The sequence below is a fragment of the Scomber japonicus genome, chromosome 20 (genome assembly GCF_027409825.1).
Source record: "Scomber japonicus isolate fScoJap1 chromosome 20, fScoJap1.pri, whole genome shotgun sequence".
Taxonomy (NCBI): Eukaryota; Metazoa; Chordata; class Actinopteri; order Scombriformes; family Scombridae; genus Scomber; species Scomber japonicus.
Genome location: NC_070597.1, coordinates 15,325,893 through 15,346,860, shown reverse-complemented (window position 1 = coordinate 15,346,860; position 20,968 = coordinate 15,325,893). Strand labels below are relative to the sequence as shown.

The 20,968-nt window shown below is 38.1% G+C and overlaps 1 protein-coding gene across 1 annotated transcript; it reads left to right on the top strand.

Moving 5' to 3' along the window:
* The first annotated feature begins 893 nt into the window (after window positions 1-893).
* Window positions 894-15,374, top strand: LOC128381114 (alpha-tectorin-like). The gene is made up of 24 exons (XM_053341066.1): window positions 894-939; window positions 1,086-1,109; window positions 3,041-3,156; window positions 3,469-3,747; window positions 3,855-3,950; window positions 4,071-4,236; window positions 4,797-5,197; window positions 5,290-5,866; window positions 5,945-6,528; window positions 6,725-7,277; window positions 7,368-7,966; window positions 8,706-8,863; window positions 8,993-9,393; window positions 9,529-9,725; window positions 10,602-10,997; window positions 11,127-11,410; window positions 12,332-12,609; window positions 12,715-12,834; window positions 13,214-13,398; window positions 13,532-13,692; window positions 14,342-14,593; window positions 14,764-14,923; window positions 15,014-15,107; window positions 15,283-15,374. Exons 1-24 carry the CDS (start codon window positions 894-896, stop codon window positions 15,372-15,374), a joined length of 6,219 nt encoding a protein of 2,072 aa, XP_053197041.1.
* Window positions 15,375-20,968: the final 5,594 nt, after the last annotated feature.

Here is a 20,968-nt window from a genome sequence, read left to right as displayed (position 1 = left end):
CTACACTCTTCTTTATAGTTGTGCTTAGTTTTATACTTGTCTGATATGGAAACCTAAAATTAGTGAGTCCAGGGTTATCAGTCTTGTTAAAAGGAGCATATTACTCAAATTAAATAATATGGCCCAGACTTACCATTACTGTGTACAGGTTTATTTTTTCATTTTTTTCATTATCTTATTGTTCTGTTTTTATGGTCACCTTTATCATACAACTAACCATAACCCTTACTTTTTATGATAAGCCACTTAAATAGACTACTGTAAAATGTTTGAAGTGATTGTCTTTAATGCACTAGAAATACCTGTTTGCCTTTTTATAAGGAAATAATGACATATGCTTTATCTGTTATGTAACTGATGTTCTGATGAACAGATTTCTGGACCTGTGCCAACTTTTACAGTATAAACCTCCGTTTCAATGCTGTAGTCATAGTTGAGAGGAAGAAGAACAAAAGAAGCACATGTGAACAGGTAACTACTTTATTTTATAGAATTTAACATTATTTCCAAATTGTTGTGCAGCATTAACATGTGATACTGGTTTTGAACTGAATTATCGTAATAATTTCTAATTGAGCCAAATGATGAGATTTGTTTTTGGTGTATACATGGATTCAGAATGTTTTTGAAAGGGTATCTTATAACATGTACAATTTTGCTATAAAAAATGTACATTAACTGCATGACGATATTGATTACTGTAAACATTTTAATGTGAATTTGAAACAATATAAATACAATTATGTTGATGTCTTTCTCTATTAATATAACTAATTTACAGGGCTGTGCAGCCTTAGTAAGGTATGCTTATTGACTGCTTTTCAGTTTTTTCCCCTGAATTTTAACTAATGAATTATATTTGGTCTGCAGATTTGAATTTAGAGGTTTGAAGAATGGCAGGTCAAATCATGTTGACTGTCCTGCTTTTAGGGATGATAAGTAAGTATTCAATTAAACCATATTTAACTCAATTTAGTTTTATTCTTATTAGTTGTTTATTTCAAGTTCACTAACTGACCTTTTTTTCATTGATGTTAGCATTGTGAGATTTATGTCCAATTATAAGCATGTGTTTGTTTACACAGGTACGGTAACTACTCAGCATTCAGGTAAGCTGAAGCTATCTTTAATTTTAACTGTATATTGACACAAAGTTACAAAATCAGTAGCTCATAGAATATATTACCTCAGGGTTAGAGTACAACTCCAACCACTGCTGTATGCAGGGCGGAGGAGGAATAAAAATTGCCCTGAGACTTTTAACTCAGACTGACCCACCAAAGCCCACCTGGAGATACACCATCACATAACAGCTTGTGTCACACTTTACAAAATATATTAATAAAATGATGAATTGAACTATAATCATTTGTAGAACAATGTGTGAAATAGAAACTCTTGTACAGTGTTACAATATATTTATATCATTTTGTAATGTTTTCCTTATTTACAGTTATTTAAGGTTATTTTATGTAGTTTGTGAAAAATCAGAAAACCTTTTTCATAATACAGTCCACAACTACAAAAAAAGTCTGTCTCTTTTCACATATTTGTTTTTTCTCCACATTCTACTCTTTCTATATACTACAAGTATTAGTATGAGATAATGATCAAAATGGACAGCACAGCATTAAATACAACACTATGTATGTTTTAACTTTAGTGGCTTTTCAATGAAGGTTTGTATGATCTGTAATAATCAGACAAATAAAACACTTTAAGTACTTTGATTTATTATCATAGGCTGTAAGAATTTCTGATGAAACCAGGGCAGAAAACAAAGCTAAGAAAAAGAAAATAAAGCAAATATTATCCTCATTTTATACTAATATTATCTTGCTAATTAAATCCAGCTTCCTCATGTCTTCTGCTCATTGTTTATACTTGGTTCAGCTGGCTGTTGTCTACTTGACACAGGTCACTGCTGTTAAATGCAGAACTATTTAAAGCATTTGGATACTTTCATTCATTTTCACTTTCTGTGACAAACCGGGTCACAACCCACACTAACATAATAGCTCTCACCACACCCAACCTATCCAAGCTTAATGGTGAGGCCATCACATGCATTGCACAATAGCAAACATGTTAAAAGATACTCCACAGAAACAAGTTTGGGATGCGGGACATAACTGAACGAAACACAGTCATCTGGGGAGATTTGATCTATTTGATAGACAAGCCACAAACCACACTGGTATGATGGCAATCAGAGAGAGATGAGATCATCCTTTATTAGTCCTGTGATGGGTCAATGTACAAGGAAGATCCATTGTTTGTTTGTTAGCAACCATGAGTGTCTTTGAACACAAGGTTATCTGCAGTTAAATGTGAATTTATTATTTATATATTATTTCAATATGTAATATGGAAATGTCACATAAACTAAGTAAATGTGGACAGTAACCAAGTATAATTATTGTAAATGACAGCACACAACCTAAAGTATTGTACATGAGTTCTGTTAAAATAGGATGATTCCTTTGTATACAATTTAAACCCAATGCCAATGCTGAGTGCCATTTGAAGTTATAATGTTTTGACTTTGACACCAGAAGTAAGGGTTTCCTTTGGTTTGACTTTTGACTGTTTTAATACTTGAAGAGTAACTTAACTTAACTTAATACCAGGCTGAAAAACAAAGCAGTGTTTCACACCCTTTCCTTGAGGGTTTCAAATCTGATGCACCTTGGATGAGATCATAAGTGTACTCTGGTGTACTGAGTCACCATAGAGTGCACTTCATCATCACTCCAGCAAGTGACAAGTAAAACCACTGGAGGTCAGCCAAAACATGGATTTCAGCTGGTGTTAAATTGCTCTTTAATATTCTGGTTTGTAAGTGTGTTGGTAATAAAAGTCCAAGACGTGCTCTGCTCTCTGTACTTTAAATGAAATAAATAAAATGAAGAAAGCACATTTGAGTTTATTGGAACAGATATGCCAACACTATACAACATTGGTAGGATACTGTACAAGGTCAATATGGATGTTGATTTTATTTTTTATTTTTTAATGTGATGTCATTTGTTCTTTTTAGGACCGCTCTACCCAATTAATGGAACAAACAGCTCTCGATCAGATGATGGAAGTTCTCCTGCAATTGCCCTGCAACAATCTTTTCATTATTTTGGACACTTGTATAATCAGATTTATGTATGTACAATTTTGGCATATTTTGTGAAAGGATAACATTTTCATCCACTATAACTTTTAAAACAAGAAGTGTATTTTGTATATGCAAAATAAATAAATAAAGTGCAATATTTTGTGAAACTAATAATACTCCACATTAAACTTTAAAATGTTATCAGTATTGGAGTTAGTAGTAATCCAAATATTGTGATATCTTGTAATATGGCAATAAAATACTGTAGAAAAATGTTATTTGATAATATGATACTGTCTAAGACTGCAGTCGATACCTACTAATTCCTTGCTAGTAAGAACTGATTTATGTGTTTACAGGTGAACCACAACGGACACCTGACCTTTAACGCATCATGGCATTCTTACACACCTCAGAGGTTCCCAGCACATGGATCCAGAGACATCATAGCACCATTCTGGACAGATTTAGACAACAGAGAAAATGGTCATGTTTACTACAACCAATACACAAGTGGTGCAATTCTCCAACAAGCTACACAAGACATTAATAGGTATTTCCCAGGGTTGAACTTCCATGCCAACTGGGTCTTTGTTGCGACATGGTATGAGGTGGCGTACTATCCAACAACTGGAACAGTAAGTGAACTTGATCTAAATGGTGAGACACATACAATGTTTTATCTACAGTGTTATTCTTATGTTCTTCTATTAAACTGTATAAAACATGAGTATTCTTTTTTCAGAAAACAACTGTCCAAGCAGTTTTGATCTCTGGTGGCCGTTATTCATTTGTGCTGATGAACTATGGGATAATAGCCTCAACCAGTCGCCGTGTGCTGGTCAGAGCAACAACAATGATATGCATTGCAGTGTAAAATACGTGTTGTTAAGTTGCCATGCCAGTAAAGTACAAATTCAAAACATAACAATTATTTTATCTATGTTACATGCATTTCCAGGCTGGATATGACACAGTAAACTCCACCCACCACTTTACCATCCCTGGATCATTGTCTAACAATGCAACAGGAAATGACTCCATCATCCGTCTAAGCAGCAACGTTAATGTACAGGGTCGCTGGGCCTTCCGAACAGACAGTGGATTGAGAGGCTGCACATTTAATGGTAAGACCAGACACAGGCTACAGATACTTACATATAGCACACTATTGTGCCCATTCCCCAGTTTAATGCGGCTGAGAATCATTCTTGCCTCCTCTCTCTGAAGACAATGAAGGCAAAACTTCAAAAATCAAATGGTTCACATTGTAATGTTGTTTGCATTTTAAAGTCAAAGCTTGACTGACATTTTACTTTTCTTATCTTTTTTAAACTCCTTCTTCTTTATTTATGTATATGGGTCAGTAACAAATAAGGGTTGGCAAGATGCGAAATGTCTTAAAAATAGTCTCTCAAAATGGATTAAAAGCAGAAATATTATACTCAGCCCACAATAAAAGAATGTGTGCAACGTATTCATGCATTTATTTTCGTATTTTAACCTTTTTAAATTTGACTTAACCACAGGGACACAAAAAAAAGTAGCGTCACATCATTGACCCATATATATACACACATCATACATACACACCAGGTGCACAATACGTTTAACAAAAATAAATAAACAAAAGAACATATGTAAAACACCCCAACCAAAAACATACTTTTTTCTTCTCTTCAAAAAGGTGAACCTGTACAGCTGGGAGACTCATTCTGGAGTGACAGTACCTGTGCACAGAGGTGCACCTGCACCTCAACAGGACTGCAGTGCCACAACCAACCCTGCTCCTTTTCCCAAATATGCCGTCGCAACGCCTTCCAGTTTTCCTGCCAGACAGTGCAAAGGGGCACCTGCACCATTAGTGGTGATCCACACTACTACACCTTTGATAACACAGTGTTTCACTTCCAGGGTACCTGCACTTACATTCTCTCTGAGCAATGTGGTCGTGGGCTGCCCTACTATAGAGTAGAGGGCAAGAATGAGCACCGGGGCAGCACTCGAGTTTCTTGGACTCGACTGGTCAAAGTGTTTGTCTATAATGAAACTATTGAGCTGGTCAAAGGACATCGTGGTGAGGCTAAGGTTAGTATATGGGACTGCATTATGCACTTGCTGTAATATTTTTAGCTTATTCATAGTTTTATAACTGCCTTTGCTTGCTGTTGTGCTTGCAGGTTAATGGAAACTTTGCAGCCACTCCATTCTACCTCAACAACGGCACTGTCCAAGTTTATGAGTCAGGTTTTTCTGTGATTGTCAGTACTGATTTTGGCTTAGTGGTGTCCTATGACATCAACCATTATGTTAGAATCAGTGTGCCCTATACTTACCAGAATGCAACATGTGGCCTGTGTGGAGACTTTAACAATCACCCTGGGGATGACTTTCGAACCCGCCAAGGTGAGGTTGTGAGCTCTGATGTGGTTTTTGCCAACAGTTGGCAAGCATCAGGGGATGATGAGCCTGATTGTGAGGCACAATGTGCAGGTCTTGATTGTGCTCCCTGCACTGAGGCTCAGAAAACTTTATACAGAAATACTGCTCATTGTGGTATCCTTGAGAGCAGTTCTGGACCCTTTGCTGCTTGCCATCAACAGCTTCCCCCACAGACCTTTGTGCAGAGTTGTGTTTACGATCTGTGTATAGGAGGAGGTTACCAGCCTATTCTGTGCCAAGCACTAAATGTGTATGCAAGTCAGTGCCAACTGAATGGTATACAGCTCCCTAGCTGGAGAAGACAAGACTTCTGTGGTATGTCCGTAATATTACACACATTATTTCAAAATCTTCAAAAATGTCCATGATGTCAACATTCTTTTTTTTTTCCAGAAATCCCCTGCCCATCCAACAGTCACTTTGAATCCCAAGGCACGGGATGTCCTGCTACCTGTGTCAATCTCAATTCTACCCACAACTGTCCTCTCCCTGCCCAGGAGAGCTGCATCTGTGACTCAGGCTACGTCCTCAGTGGTGGGGTCTGTGTCCCTCAAGCTGAATGTGGCTGTAGCTTTGAGGGTCGCTACTACCGCTCTGGAGAAACTGTTATACTAGATCAGGACTGTGGGAGACGTTGCAACTGCAGTCATGGCTTCATGACCTGCAACTCATATGATTGTGGCCCACTTGAATCATGCAGTGTGGAGGAGGGAGAAAGAGGATGCAGACCTAAGAGCTATGAAACTTGCTGGATAAGGGGCCCAGGTTCATATCATACATTTGATGGTCTGACATACCAGTATCCTGGGGCATGTCGATTGACCCTGGCTAGAGTGATGGGATGGTCTAATCATCCCCATTTTGTAGTAACAGCAGAAAAAGTGCCCAGAGGCCAGCAGGGCTTTGCCAGGGTGCTGAAACTTGAGGCAGAGGGCACACATGTGTCCATTGAGATGGCAACAAGCAGCAGAGTTCAGGTAAGGTGTTGATATACTGTATTTCAAGAACTGATAAAGATAAATGTGATTAAATTTATAATAACACCAGACCAAAATGCATGTAATTATAAAAAGTATATTATTAAGTCTGCCTTGCATGCTTCGTTGTTGTAATCCTGTTTTGAATCACAATTAATTACAAAATATGAAACTTATTATTTAAATGACCTTTTAGGTTGATGGTCAGATTATCAGACTACCATTCAGCTCAGCATCCAACAGAATCCGCATCTACCACAGCAGCATTGGCAGTGTCATCCTTCGCACATCCTTTGGTGTAACTGTGCAGACAGTCTGGCCTCACTTTGTGCGAGTCACTGCACCTGGAATCTACAATGGTTCACTTGGTGGACTCTGTGGTGATTACAATGGTCACCCACTGGATGACTTCCGCACACGCAATGGCATCTTGGTCAACAGCTCTCAGGTCTTTGGGGACAGTTGGCGAGATGGATCCCTCGCTGCACATTGCGTGGAAATTGTAAATCGTAACTCTACAACAAATTACAACTCCAGTGAGTACTGTGGCATTCTTGTCTCACTGCATGGGCCATTTGCCCAATGTCGGGCAACAGTGGACCCATGGCAGCATGTGGAAGCATGTGGGGAAATCTCCAGGGCCTCTAGAGATCCAGTAACAGTGCAATGTGATGTTTTACGTGATTATGCCCTAAGGTGCCAGCAGAACGGCATTGCCCTAGGACACTGGAGGAATGCAACTGGGTGTGGTAAGCAATTTCCACTTTTGATTTACATTGGTAATTAATCTATAAGATATCTAATGACCTTTGTGAATCAATCTTCTTGTCATTCTCTAGAGCAAACCTGCCCACTAAACAGCCATTATGAACTCTGTGGAACAACTTGTCCCTCTGCCTGTCCCAGCCTTTCCTTCCCCTTCTCCTGTGACACTGTGTGCCAGGAAGGTTGTCAGTGTGATGATGGTTTTGTCCTCAATGGTAACCAGTGTGTTCGACCAACAAACTGTGGATGCCATCACCAAGGACGCTATCGGGAAGGTGGTGAACAGTTCTGGGATGGTGAGGAATGTCAGAGTTTGTGTAAGTGTAATGGCACAACTGGAGCAGTCCACTGTATTCCAAACACCTGTGGTCCTCAGGAGTCCTGCCGTGTGGTTGAGGGTGAGTTTGGCTGCCATCCAAACCCTCATGGCACCTGCTCTGCATCTGGGGACCCCCACTATCTCACATTTGATGGCAAGGCCTATGACTTCCAGGGAACCTGCCGCTATGTTCTGGCAACCTTGTGCAACACCACTGATGGGCTCCGACAATTTTCTGTGGAAGCTAAGAATGAGCCGTGGAGTGGGTTGCCAGTTTCAATCACAGCTGAGGTTTATGTGAATGTGTGGGGCTATCGAGTGCATATTTCCAGGGAGAGAAATGGTGTGGTACAAGTAAGTTGTACCACACCAGTTGTCATGTCAGATATACTTTCTCAGATGATTGCTACACATAATTTATTATTTAAAGATTGTTGACAACCATACTCATTCCTCTGAATAAGTAATTATTTCAGACATTACTGCAGGTATATATAATTTAAGGGCATATTCACACTTATAATTTGTCGATTCTAGTCTGAATCAGTGGATGAGCCAGTACTTCGTTGCATGTTGCCTTTTGGTCGGTTTGGTTTCACACAGACAACATTTCAAGCAAACCAAAATGTATCAACACAAGCCACATGGGAGCTGTCACTCCCTTCATTGGTCAGAAATGTGGTTGGTGTGGAAAGTACAGTTTGTTTTTCTTCCATGATAGCTTTCCAAAATGGACCTGGTTTAGTCCAAAATGTGCAATGTTTCCTGCAGGCGGATTGGATCGAGGTTAGATCACATTCATACCACAAATGAACCATACCAGAGGTTGTTTCTAACTGGATTGAGACCACCTCTTTAACAAAATTGTAGTCTGGTATTTTTAGTCCACACCTGAATGCAATTGCTGCTTTCACACTTGCCCAAAAGAACCGCACCAAGGGGAAAAATGCAACAGAGTTTAATTCAATTGAACTAAACACAGAAGGTGTGACAATGTCTTTAAATGGGAAAGAATGGATCTGTTTTTGTTTTTGCTAAGGAAGCTGTATTTGTAAAAAAGAAAACCTGTTCTTTCTTACAATTTCCCTTTTAGGTTAATGGAGTGACTAGAAATTTACCTATTCTCTTGAACGGAGGTCAGGTGTCTATCTATGCAAGTGGACCTCGTGTATTTGTCAGTGCTGACTTTGGCTTGAGTGTCACATATGATGGATACAGTACGGTGTTAATCTCTGTACCTTCAAATTACAGGTATTGCTATCCATCGACTGGAATGCTTTGACCTGTTCAGAAAATGTTCAAATGTATTTAAGATATTTAATAACAATTTATCAGTTGATTTATGACAGTGAATGTATTTACATGTTTTCATCAATACAGTGGAAAAACGTGTGGACTTTGTGGGAACTTCAATGGAAATCCAAATGATGACTTCCACACCCCATCTGGAATGATGGTCACCTCACCATCTCAGTTTGGGACATCCTGGAAAGTGGCGGGCAACTACACCTGCAGTGATGGGTGTGGCTCCTCCTGTCCACAATGTACCAATGATCTTCCTGCTAGAGCTCAGTGTGAGGTGATTCAGGCAACCAACGGTCCCTTAAGCTTCTGCCATGAGCATGTGGACCCAGGACCATTTTTCAATGACTGTGTGTTTGATGTGTGTGTGTCGGGAAATGAGGGCCAAGATCTTCTGTGCAGGGCCATTCAGGCATATGTCAGTGCCTGTCAGTCTGCTAATGTTCGAATCTACCCTTGGAGACAGAACACCACCTGTAGTGAGTCAACCAATCATTGCATTGTTTATTTTATAAACAAACATCAAACAGCAAACAAGTGCATTGACTTATTGCAATTATGTAAAACTAATTAACACCATCCATTAACCACCATTTATTTATTGAATTATTTAGGACTGGACTGTCCAGCTAACAGCCATTATGAGCTGTGTGGTACTGACTGCGGACACACTTGTGCCAGCAGTACTGATGCCACCTGCGAGCAGGTTTGCTCTGAGGGATGTTTCTGTGATGAGGGCTTTGTCAGAAGTGGGACACGTTGTGTCCCTGTGGAACGTTGTGGCTGCCAATATGATGGCTTCTACTATGAAGTAAGTCACATTCCTGAAAATAGACACGTTCTTGGGAATGATCTTCTTATTCACGATGTAACCATTTAAAAAGCTTAGTATTATTGTATTGTTTGAGTGTGAGATTTAAATCTTAGTGGCAGGCTAACAACAAATCTGTAGCAAATCACCCTTTGCCCTAATACGTCACCTGACAGGCAAGTTTTGCTTCCTGTTTTTGAACATTTCAAAAACAATTTTTAGTAAATTGTCATTAAGGAGCTCTACTTCATGATAGATATCCAAACCTCAGTGCCCACTTACATTCCTGCTCCTGTCAACCATCAACATTACTGTGCATCATGAGAGAACATGCTCATTATTTCACAAATACTACAGGGTTTTCCTTGCCATCATGAGAATTATTTGTAGCAGCAAAGCCTTTTTTGCACTTTGGATCCTGTTCTAACATTTCAAGAACATGATATGTTATTTTAAGGTTGGTTCTTTCATAATTAACAAGAAGTGAGATTAACAGAGGGGAAAATCATGTTCTTCTATAACATATACGCAACCCATAATTTATACAAATGTGTATTACAATATGGTATATAAGTACATCTATGATACATTTCATTTTTCTGTTCCATTTTGCCCTCAGCAGCCTTTTTTAAATTTATTATTTTTAAGGTTGTTTCTTTTATCAGTACCAAGGAATGAGATTAACAGAGGAGAAAATCTTGTTCTGTGCCACACTTTAACATATACACAACCCACAATTTAGACAATATACCATTTGTTATATGTGTTACAATATGTATGATATATTTCATAATAATATTTCAGCATTATCGTATTAATGTCACACATGGTCAACTTTATGATTCATCATACTTCTCTTTTTCTCACATGCTACAGGCTGGTGAATCATTCTGCACAGAAGGCTGCTCCCAGCGATGTGAATGTCATGCTCCCAATGACCTGCGCTGTTCTGCTGCATCTTGCACCCCTGCACAAGAGTGCACCATCAAAAATGGCCGGCTGGGTTATTTCGATGCAATGTCTACTTGCACTGTGTGGGGTGACCCACACTACATCACCTTCGATGGGGCACTAGCTCATTTCCAGGGCACATGCTCTTACATCATCACTGAGAGTGTGAGCCACAGCACCAATGAAACAGAGTTTCAGGTAGAAGCCACCAATAATCACCGTGGCAACAACCATGTGTCATTTGTATCAGCAGTGAATATACTACTCTCAAATCACCCAGAGAGAGCATATGTCAGGATTGGGCCCAACAAAAGAGTAAAGGTATTGTAAATTATATTAACTTTATTTTATACAGCTTTCTATATGTATATACTAGATGTAAACATGACTGACAACATATACCTCCCTCTACCCACTTCTCCATGTCTCTTTAATCTTTCATTCTCACAGGTAAATGACGCTGAAGTGTCTCTTCCCACCACTGCAGGGACCTTAGCTCGGGTGCTAAGGCAGGGAAGCTATGTAGTAGTTGATGCCGGTGACCTGATAGTCCAGTTTGACGGCCAGAGTACTTTACTGGTCAGAATTGGTCAAAATCGTGAAAATAGAGTCACCGGGATGTGTGGCAACTTCAACAGTGATCCTGCAGATGACAAAGTCTTGCCTAATGGTACATTGGCACAAAATGACAATGACTTTGGACACAGCTGGAAGGCAAACACAAGTCAACCAAGGTGAGTAAACACAAAATTAAACCATCAAACAATAAACATTTACCCTAAGGTACATATGGGAAATAATATTTTAGAACAAATTTCAGTTACTAGGTATTCTTATAGATGAAAACCTCACTTGGAAAAATCATAAAACATTTGTTTCCAATAAGATTGCAAAAAATATCGGTAACATCAGAAGAATGAGACATAAGTTAACTGGAAAAATCTTTCTTGACATTAATTACGCAGTGATTTATGCAAACATGTTTTTTTCAGAATCATAACATTTTCTAAAAGATTTACCAGTTCCATTCCTTTTTTCAAATCTCTATACATCCTCCCCATCTTTGATTTAAACAGTTTTTAATCTGTCATTTTGTTATTCAATCTCCAACCTACTACTCCCTCTTCAAAATACATTTCACTTCAACTTCCAAATAACTACAACACAATGTCAGCCAATAATCTTCACCTTACCTTCCCCAATATTGCTTTTTCTAAATTTTCAATTAGATTTATAGGTCCTTCATGTTGGAACCTATTACCAATTCATATTAGAAACTGCACTAGTTGAACCTTGATGTTTGTTCTGCATAAATTAAGTAAAGAAGCATCATAACCACTCTCACTATTATATTCTACAGTAAATTGTCACCTTTCTTTTTACACCATAGTTTTTTATATTTCATTTTAGATTTTTCATGTATTTGTCTGTATTTCTCTGGTTAGTTATTGTTTTCTTTCCTTAATATACAACAATTCTGCATGTCATTTTTTACTTTATGTTCAATAAATAAACATAAGGTGGCATCAAAATATTGTAATTTCAAATCCTTTCACTACATGAATAATGGTCTTTTTTTGGCTTGACTACACAAATTTTGCATGCCATGCCTTGTACTTCATTTCAAGTCCTATACTGTACAATGTCTTTTCTAGTTGTGGATCCACAGATGATCGGAGCAGTGATGGACTGAACAATTGCCCCTTCAGGGAACAATACTCTGAACTCTGTAGTGTCATCACCAACTCTAGTGGTCCGTTCAGTGCGTGTCACCTGCACTCAGACCCCCAGCCATTTTTCAGCTCCTGTGTCTATGATCTCTGCCTCTACACTCCAGCCAATGGCATGCTGTGCTCTGCTGTCTCAGCCTATGAAAGAACCTGTTCTGTCTTGGGTTTGAACATCCCTGAGTGGCGCTCTGCTTTGCTGTGTGGTATGTTTGCACTGTGATAGCTATATAATATATATAATGTGTATAATCTTTAATTTCATATGATTTTCATCTGTCTGTCTTATTCTCTCCCCACTATTTCACCAGCTGAGTCAGACCCCTGTGAACATCTGGACTGCACAGAGTATGAGTGGTGTGGTGAGAAGGATGGTGTGTACGGCTGCTTCTGTGATGAGCACCATCATCGACCCAACAATGAGAGCTATGGTGATTGTAGTACTTTTTAATGCACTGCTTTGTTTTTCAGATTTCAGTGTTCATAAAGTGTTCACTTTAGCTTGTTTTAATTGTTGAAATATGTTTTGTTTTGATGGCTTTGAAGTTTATTTACGAGTTTGGAGATTAAAATAGATCAGAATTTCTACATCAAATTACTGTATCTCATCAAACCTTTTAATCATGACATAACTACCAAATATCAGCATTCACAACTGTCATCCAATGATTTGTTCTGCTGTATCACAAGTCCTATAACTGTTAATACAAAATTAAAAAGTCACGTACAGCACATAATTGTTTGCATTAACAAGTTTAAGCAGATGTTCTTACTTGCACATACATTTTCTTTTCTATCTCTCCCTTATAGACACATCCATCACTTGTATCAGTAGTTCAGGTACCATGTCCCTGTCCCGCTGCCAGCTGTTTGAAGCTGGTTTCCACCCCAGTGCCCTACACCTCCGAGAGGACTCCTGCAATGGGACTGTCCAGGATGGACGACTGGTGTTCCACTTTAACAATGATGACCAGTTGTGTGGGACAGTACTGAGGGTACAGGCCATTCATTTTATAGAAACAACTCAAAGAAAACTTTAGATGTAACCTTCTCCACAGCACAGCTTCATATGGAACAGCTTAAAGCACATTGCATCTAAAATATAATTTATTCATCTTACTCTCACAGAGCAACGGGACCCATTTCATCTATGAGAACACCATCCAGGGCAATGTGGACCCCCATGAGGGCCTCATCAGCCGTGAGAACACCATCCGCCTGCACTTTTGCTGTGAATACCCTCTAGCTCAGGCCCTGTCTATGGATGTGGGCATAAACCCTGTCGAAAGGTGATGTTTCTTTTGATGGATTTTTTTGTTATTACTCAAAGTCCTGCTGACTCAAGGACATCTTATTTTTTTACAAGACCACATACAAAATCAGTGATGATTATTTTATCATCTATCTATCATTGTATCGTGCAGATCATCATCATGACCTAATAACCTTGTGAATGAACAATCCTGTGTTTTACATCCCAACAATTTTCAACCCATGCATCAATAATTTGATTAGTTGTCAGTTGCCTTATGTTTTTGAAATGGCCAAAAATAGTACATCCCACATCACCGCAGTGTTAGATTCCAGCAGAAGACCTTTTATTGTATGTTCCTTATCTCTCTTTCTCCGTTTGTTTCCTTTAATTTCTCTACTGTCGCTATCCATAAAATGCCTAAACGAAAAGTGGTGGGTTGTCAGATCTGTTTTTATAGCAGACAACATTTTTCTACTTGGTATTTATCCTACTACTGTATGACCCATATTTATAGCAATGTTTGACAAGTCCTTTTCAATGCATTATTCACAATGTATTATCTGTTCTTACACATTTGTGTGTTTACCTTAGCCATTTTAGACTTTACACTTATTAATTAGAAATCTACCCAAATAAACAAAGTTATTGTTGGTTTAATAACAGTGTGTATTTTCTTTCTGTAGCATTGTGAACAAGAAGCTTCCAGCTGGCCAGGGTCACTATCATTTAAGGATGATCCCCTATGAGGACGCTGGCTTCCGCTTTCCCCTAACCAGGAGCAGGAACCTGGAAATGGAAATAGACCAGAGATTATACATTGAAGTGCAGACAGAGGGTGTTGATAGACGACAGATCTCTACCATTCTGGACTCATGCTGGGCCACGCCTTTCAATGACGCCAGCTACCCTGTCCGCTGGGATCTGATTGCTACAGAGTAAAGGAATTAATTTGATCTTGTGTCAGCACAATTGATTCTTGAATTCCCCTGACTGATTCCAAAAATGCCACAGATTTGGCACTCAATGCAACCATCTTCTTTAGTACAGCAGAGTTTACTTTATCATCTGTCTGCTTGTAACTTCTACCATCTTCTTTGCCTTCAAGGTGTCCCAACCCAGCAGATGGCACTGTAGAGCTGGTTCAAAATGGAGTCTCCACTGTGGCCCGTTTCTCTTTCAGGATGTTCACCTTCACCAACTTTTCATCCATCTACCTGCACTGCCAGGTCCACCTGTGTCTTTTGAGCCACAACAACTGCACAACTGTAAGTACCACTTTGATTTGTAGGATTGCGGCAGATCATGTAATTGACTTAACTTAATCTGCTGATACCCTGCAATGTTGTTTTCTGCAGCATTGCTACCCTGGTTACCACACAAGAGTGGTGAGGGATATATCCCATCACGACACTGCAGCCATCTCACTAGGACCTCTACTAGTGAAATCAGGTAATCACTTTTTTCATAGCCTCCACATTCTTGATGACATACTGTACAGGTCAATTTACTCACTTTTTAAAAATCCTCTGTTTGAATTAAGTGAATATGTGTCATTTTTTATTAAAAAACATGGCATTTGTCTTTATTTAACTGCTGAAGTTAAATTTTGGTTGTTCTTTTGTAGACAAAAGGATGAAAACGAGCAGTGCTTCGAGTCAGTTGACTTCCATGGTGACCCTACTTCTCAGTTTACTGACAACAAAAACTCTGACTTAAAGACATTAAACATGGGCATACATACTATAGGCAGATGAATGAATACATAATTATACTGTACCACACTGGTCAGGAGTAGCTTAAAAGTAGCTGCGACTTAAAAGATGATTGTTATTTTTCTCTGTGTTGATTCAGTTGAATGAGATTCCTTTTTTGACAAATAGGTAGGAGCAGTGATGATTGGCCCTGATAAAGTTGTAAATGTTACAGAATATCTAGAAATACACCCCCTTCATTTCTCCTTTCTACGTGGTCTGGTCTAAAGTCGTGGTGGTTTTTCTTTCTTTTCTTTCTCAACATTAGAGGGCAGCATAAGATCAATTACACTAAGGGCTTTTCAATCCACTGCTCATCCCTACCTTAATGAGTGTAATGATTTATAGTTTATCCTCAGGCCTTTTGCAGTGTTTTTATCATCATTAAATCAATATTACATTCAGAACAATCAATTCTAATGAAAATAAGAATGATGTGTTGATCCAGTTGTGCATATTTTAAACTAAAAATGTAGCCTACGCTGTGACTGTAGATTACCTGAAGACTCAAGTTTTGATTAAAAATTGATCTGTGAGCTTTCTACATTAAAAAAAATAAAAAATAAAAATAGTGTTAACCATAAGTTGTAAACAATAGTAGTTGTTTCTTTAACTTGAAAGTGTGGCATCTACTGTAGAAATACTGTAATAAAGGGAAACAATCTGGACCTTATTTTCACATCATTTTGTGTGTGTTTTGTATTGAGAGAAAGAGAGAGAGAGAGAGAGAGAGAGAGACAGAGAGAGAGAGAGAGAGAGAGAGAGAGAGAGAGAGAGAGAGAGAGAGAGAGAGAGAGAGTGCTTCAGCCAACAGCCTTGAAATGGGCTGCAACAACTCAACTCTCATGAGATTACATGAGTGATATTTCTCCTTGAGCAAGACTTGGTTAGGCACGCTAACAAACTGCCTGGATCAGGTGAAAGTAAAAGAAAAAAGTTGTGTCTCTCTATATGGTCCTTTCCATAATGCTGTCACACACTTATGAAAATAGCCTGTCAGTGGCGAAAGCAAGAACATTTAAGTGGATGTACATTCACAGGGTGCTATTGCCCCCAAACATTAATGTTGCAGCTTGGTTAACACCTACCAGCTGGAGTGCTCTCTCTCAATACTCGACTCATTTAAAAATAGTTTTCCCCACTTGTCACTTAGACACAAAATGATGGGGGTCCTGGTTGAAATATCCTAAAGTTTCCCTTTAAGAAAACTCCATCACACTATCATAACATGCTCTGTACCAGACATTAACAATAACCACAGTCCAAACCATTAACACAGGATGGCTCTCATTTGACATGAAAGAAGGTGTCCATGATACCAGAGGTCAGGTTACCCTCTCTTTTGTGCTGAACCTCCTTTGTTGGCCCGAGTGTGGAAACTGACAGAGCGGGTATCTCCTGTGTCTTCTCATTGGGGATGAAATTCATCATTGTCAGTCAGTGTGTCCTTAACAGTATGGGGTGAGACCTACAGTAGACATAACAATACTTACCACACACCCACAACATGTAATTTGTCATTGAGGGAACAGCACAGACTTCAAAGAAAGACAATATGTCCAGAACCACATGGCCCAATATACTGTCTGTCAAATCCACTATACTTACATATGAGGTGAGTTATGTGTAAGTTTCTTAACAGATCAGATTCCCTTTCAAGAAAAAAGTACACTTGTTAATCAAAATATACACAATTTTTGTATCCTATCTATATACAAATCCATGTCCACCAACTCTCTCTATATCTCGGAGCAGCAGTCATTGTTTGATCGCTCTATGTTTCTCATGTACTAGCTGAGCTCCTCTAACAATGTCGCATTGGAAGGTTAATCCTGTGGCTTATAGGGTATTTGAAAGTGTTAAAGTCAATATGTGAACATGAATAAGAGAGAGAAATGGAGACCCACATGCAAGAAATAAAACATATTTCACACTGGAACTGATATCATTATGTAGCAGATGTCTTTTGTTGAGATAATACTTCTCTACAAATCTAATGTCATGCCCAGAGCTCACAGGAGAGCTCCAAATAGCCTTTGTATGGAATGACAAGGCTGTTATTAGTTTGAGTGACTATATGAAATTAATTTATCACTCTGCAGGTATGTCACAATTCCTGACTGACATTCAGTTTAAAGGAAAAATGTGCTTATTTATTTATCTTTCCATAATTTAATGGTGTACACACCATTTAAGATACTTTACATACAATCAAAACACATTTCTATAGGAAAGCCTTGCCCTCGTCTGAGGGTTGGAGGAGTAGTCAAAATGAGGATAATCCTTACATGCTCACATGGTCCACAATGCTATCAAATCTAAAACATGTTGCAGGATCTAGTGAACCCAGTACACAATGCATCATTCATTGAATATTTTTACATGCATTCATCAGGTTGGTGATGACAGTGACAATGCTTCACTGCTGATGTTTGTATGTTTACCATGTCCACCATTGTATTTTAGCATGTTAGCGAACATATAGCCTTAGGCAAAGTAAAATTAGTGGGCCGCCAGAGCCATCACAATCCCATGGCTCTACCAAATTCCATTGTAATCAATCCAATAGTTGTTGAGACATTTGACTTAAAATGACATACTGTACATCAAACTCGTGATGGTGCCAGAGGAAATTCAGGGGGAAGACTGCATTAAATGGCTAACAATGGCTAATACCTATTAGTGATTGGGAAATATACCCTCAAACTCAAATACATGCTTTAATGTATCCTCCTGAAAATACATGTGGCCATCTAATTCTTCCCTAAATGACATAAGTGAAAAACAACAAAAAAGACAAAATAAAGAGGAAACTCTTCTTCACTCATCTTTGCAGTTCCAAATCCAATTAACTACCCACATATGTCAAATTTAATAACATCCATGTGTGGCAAGTTATATCTTCTCTGTCACTTGTAAACTACTGCCATACAATGCACTTTATCATACTCTCCTTAAAACAGATAGCTCCTAAGTGAAATGTCTCAACATAAGATGTCTTGAAGAAAAAAAAAGAACAGACTGGTAAACTGCATGCATTCTTTATGAGGTTCCTTGCAGCTTTATAAATACATAAATTAAATATTTACATTGATAATTGCATTGATACATCTCAACATCCATCATTAGAAGCTCAGAACCCAAAATGCTAAATATTTAACAATCCATTAGCACACGAAATAACATAAATTACTTCAAATTGACATCTCCTCAGTTTTCTTTTGTTTTGGTTTAAATCTGTCAACCAGAATATCAACCATGCAGTTTCCAGCTCAGAGCCATGAAACCATCTTGAATAATATTTCCTCAAGTTCATACCTGAACTGTTTTAGAAGCAGCCTTGTGCTGTGGCAGGGGAGTTTGTAGCCTCAGGAGGGAGGTTGGGGGACATAGTAAGTGGGAAGATGGTGAAAGGGAAGGCGGTGGATGAGAATAAAGAGGGAAATGTGAGTGACAGCTTGTTGACGTTTCACTGATTCTTGAGAGTCGGGACAAAACATGTCCCACATAGAAAAGTCTTATTTATATCAAAAATAAAGAAAATAATAATGATTGACATGCTCACAAAGTTAGATCTAAAGGAATTATGAATACTGATGTTATGTTTTAGCATAGATAATTACTTTTTGGGGGGATATTTGATTAAATGTATGACCAGTGGTTAGACGGCCCATGTTATTTCTCTTGTCCTCAGCAAGAGGTCACAATATTCACCAGCCTACAAAAACTTTAAAAACCTCTACAATTGTGAAAACATTTATATCAAATCAAAGACAAGGGTTATAAATGTATAAAACAATGCATGCCATCAACATCTAAAAATATTTTCCATAGAAATCTGCCTATCAAAGTTGTGTCCTCTGTTTCCGTCAACTCCGTCAGATTTTTTCATAAACCTCATTAAATCAGGCAATAGCATGATCAGCTATATCCCTGAGGATCCCTTTTCATTCTCCTGGCTGTGGTGAATGCATATATAACACACATGCTCTGGTAAGTTTGACATTATTTGATATTTTAGATGAACAATGTCAATTTTCCTATGGTCACAGCTGGAGCATGTCAACACCGTATCTCCGTTATGATACTTTTTTTAAGCCATAGTGGATTCAATGAAAGTATTTTATTGAGATTATGGAGACAGCTAGCAATAGCCAAAAAATTAGCTAGCTAGCTGCATTGGGGTTTTTTTGGAGGGAAAAAATATGCCATTTCGTCAACTCCGTCAGAGTCAACTCCGTCAGGTTTTATGTCTGACGGAGTTGACAAATCCACCAATAACTGCTTAATGTGCTAATATTACACTATTATCAAACATAGTAAAGGACTAGAATGTTATTTTAGGGTTTTATCTGCACATTAATGTACATATATAGCATGCAATTACATTATTTTATTAATATACTTATGATTTGTAGAGCATGGGCAGGCTGTGGTCTGCTTATTGAATAATTTTCTTTAAAAAATGTTTTTTAACCTCCAGCCTGCACCTTTACATGATTAAATAGCACATATCTTTATCTACATGAATATATAACTCTAATCAATATAGTGTAAATTTTCAAAAAAAGTTTTTCAGAAGGTGTTTTGTCCCGACTCTCAAGAATCAGTGGTTTACAAGATGCTCAGGGCTTAGCTGCCTAAATTGGATTCCCTCATAAAGTCCTCTGTGTGGTATGTTGAAGGGGTCAGCAAGGGTCCCATCTGATGTTTGACCTTGTCTATTCCCCACATTCTACCCATTATGTCAGCACCACTGACCACTATACACAGCGGCTCACAGCATAATTACATCTGAACTTGAGTCAATTTGTGCAAGATTCTAGCCTCTGTGATTCTTTATGAAGAGAAGATTGATGTGAATCAAGTTTTAATGAATAGAAGTTCTGCTTTGTGGTGAGCAAAAAGGCCATTTTGACCACTGATATTTAATTTTATTTCCCACTCAAAATTCCCCCAAAATCCCAGCTACACTTCATTGTATTGCATGCCACTATGTTCTAAGTCTGTTATGAAGACACATTGAAGAATAAGTCACTAAATCTGCTAACAATCAGCTTTATTGACTAAGCATGTTTGGGTGGTTTTCAGTATACTCACATACACAAGACATATAGCTAAACAAGCACATCAGTATAAACATATAGCTATTATGTGCATGTAATCAGTGTAGGAAAAGAAAATGTACTAAAGTATATAATTAATAATTAATATGATAATGATAAAAGTGTTCATGATATTGTGCCCCTCTCATGTATGTTAATGGAGTGGACAAAATATTAAAACATCATTCAATATAATGCATCCCAGTATACCACCACTATGACCTCAATAATAAACATTAAGTAGAGTTATCACCTCTCTGACTATGTAGAAACTCTGTAACAGTAGAATTTATGACAATACTCTCATATTGGATTGCATTAGATTGCACAGGTGTACAGTGAGTATATAGTATTTATTTATGTATGTATAAATATATATATATATATATATATATATACATATACAGAACGTCATCTATTTATAACAGTTAATTTAAGGAGGGTTGATGCCAAC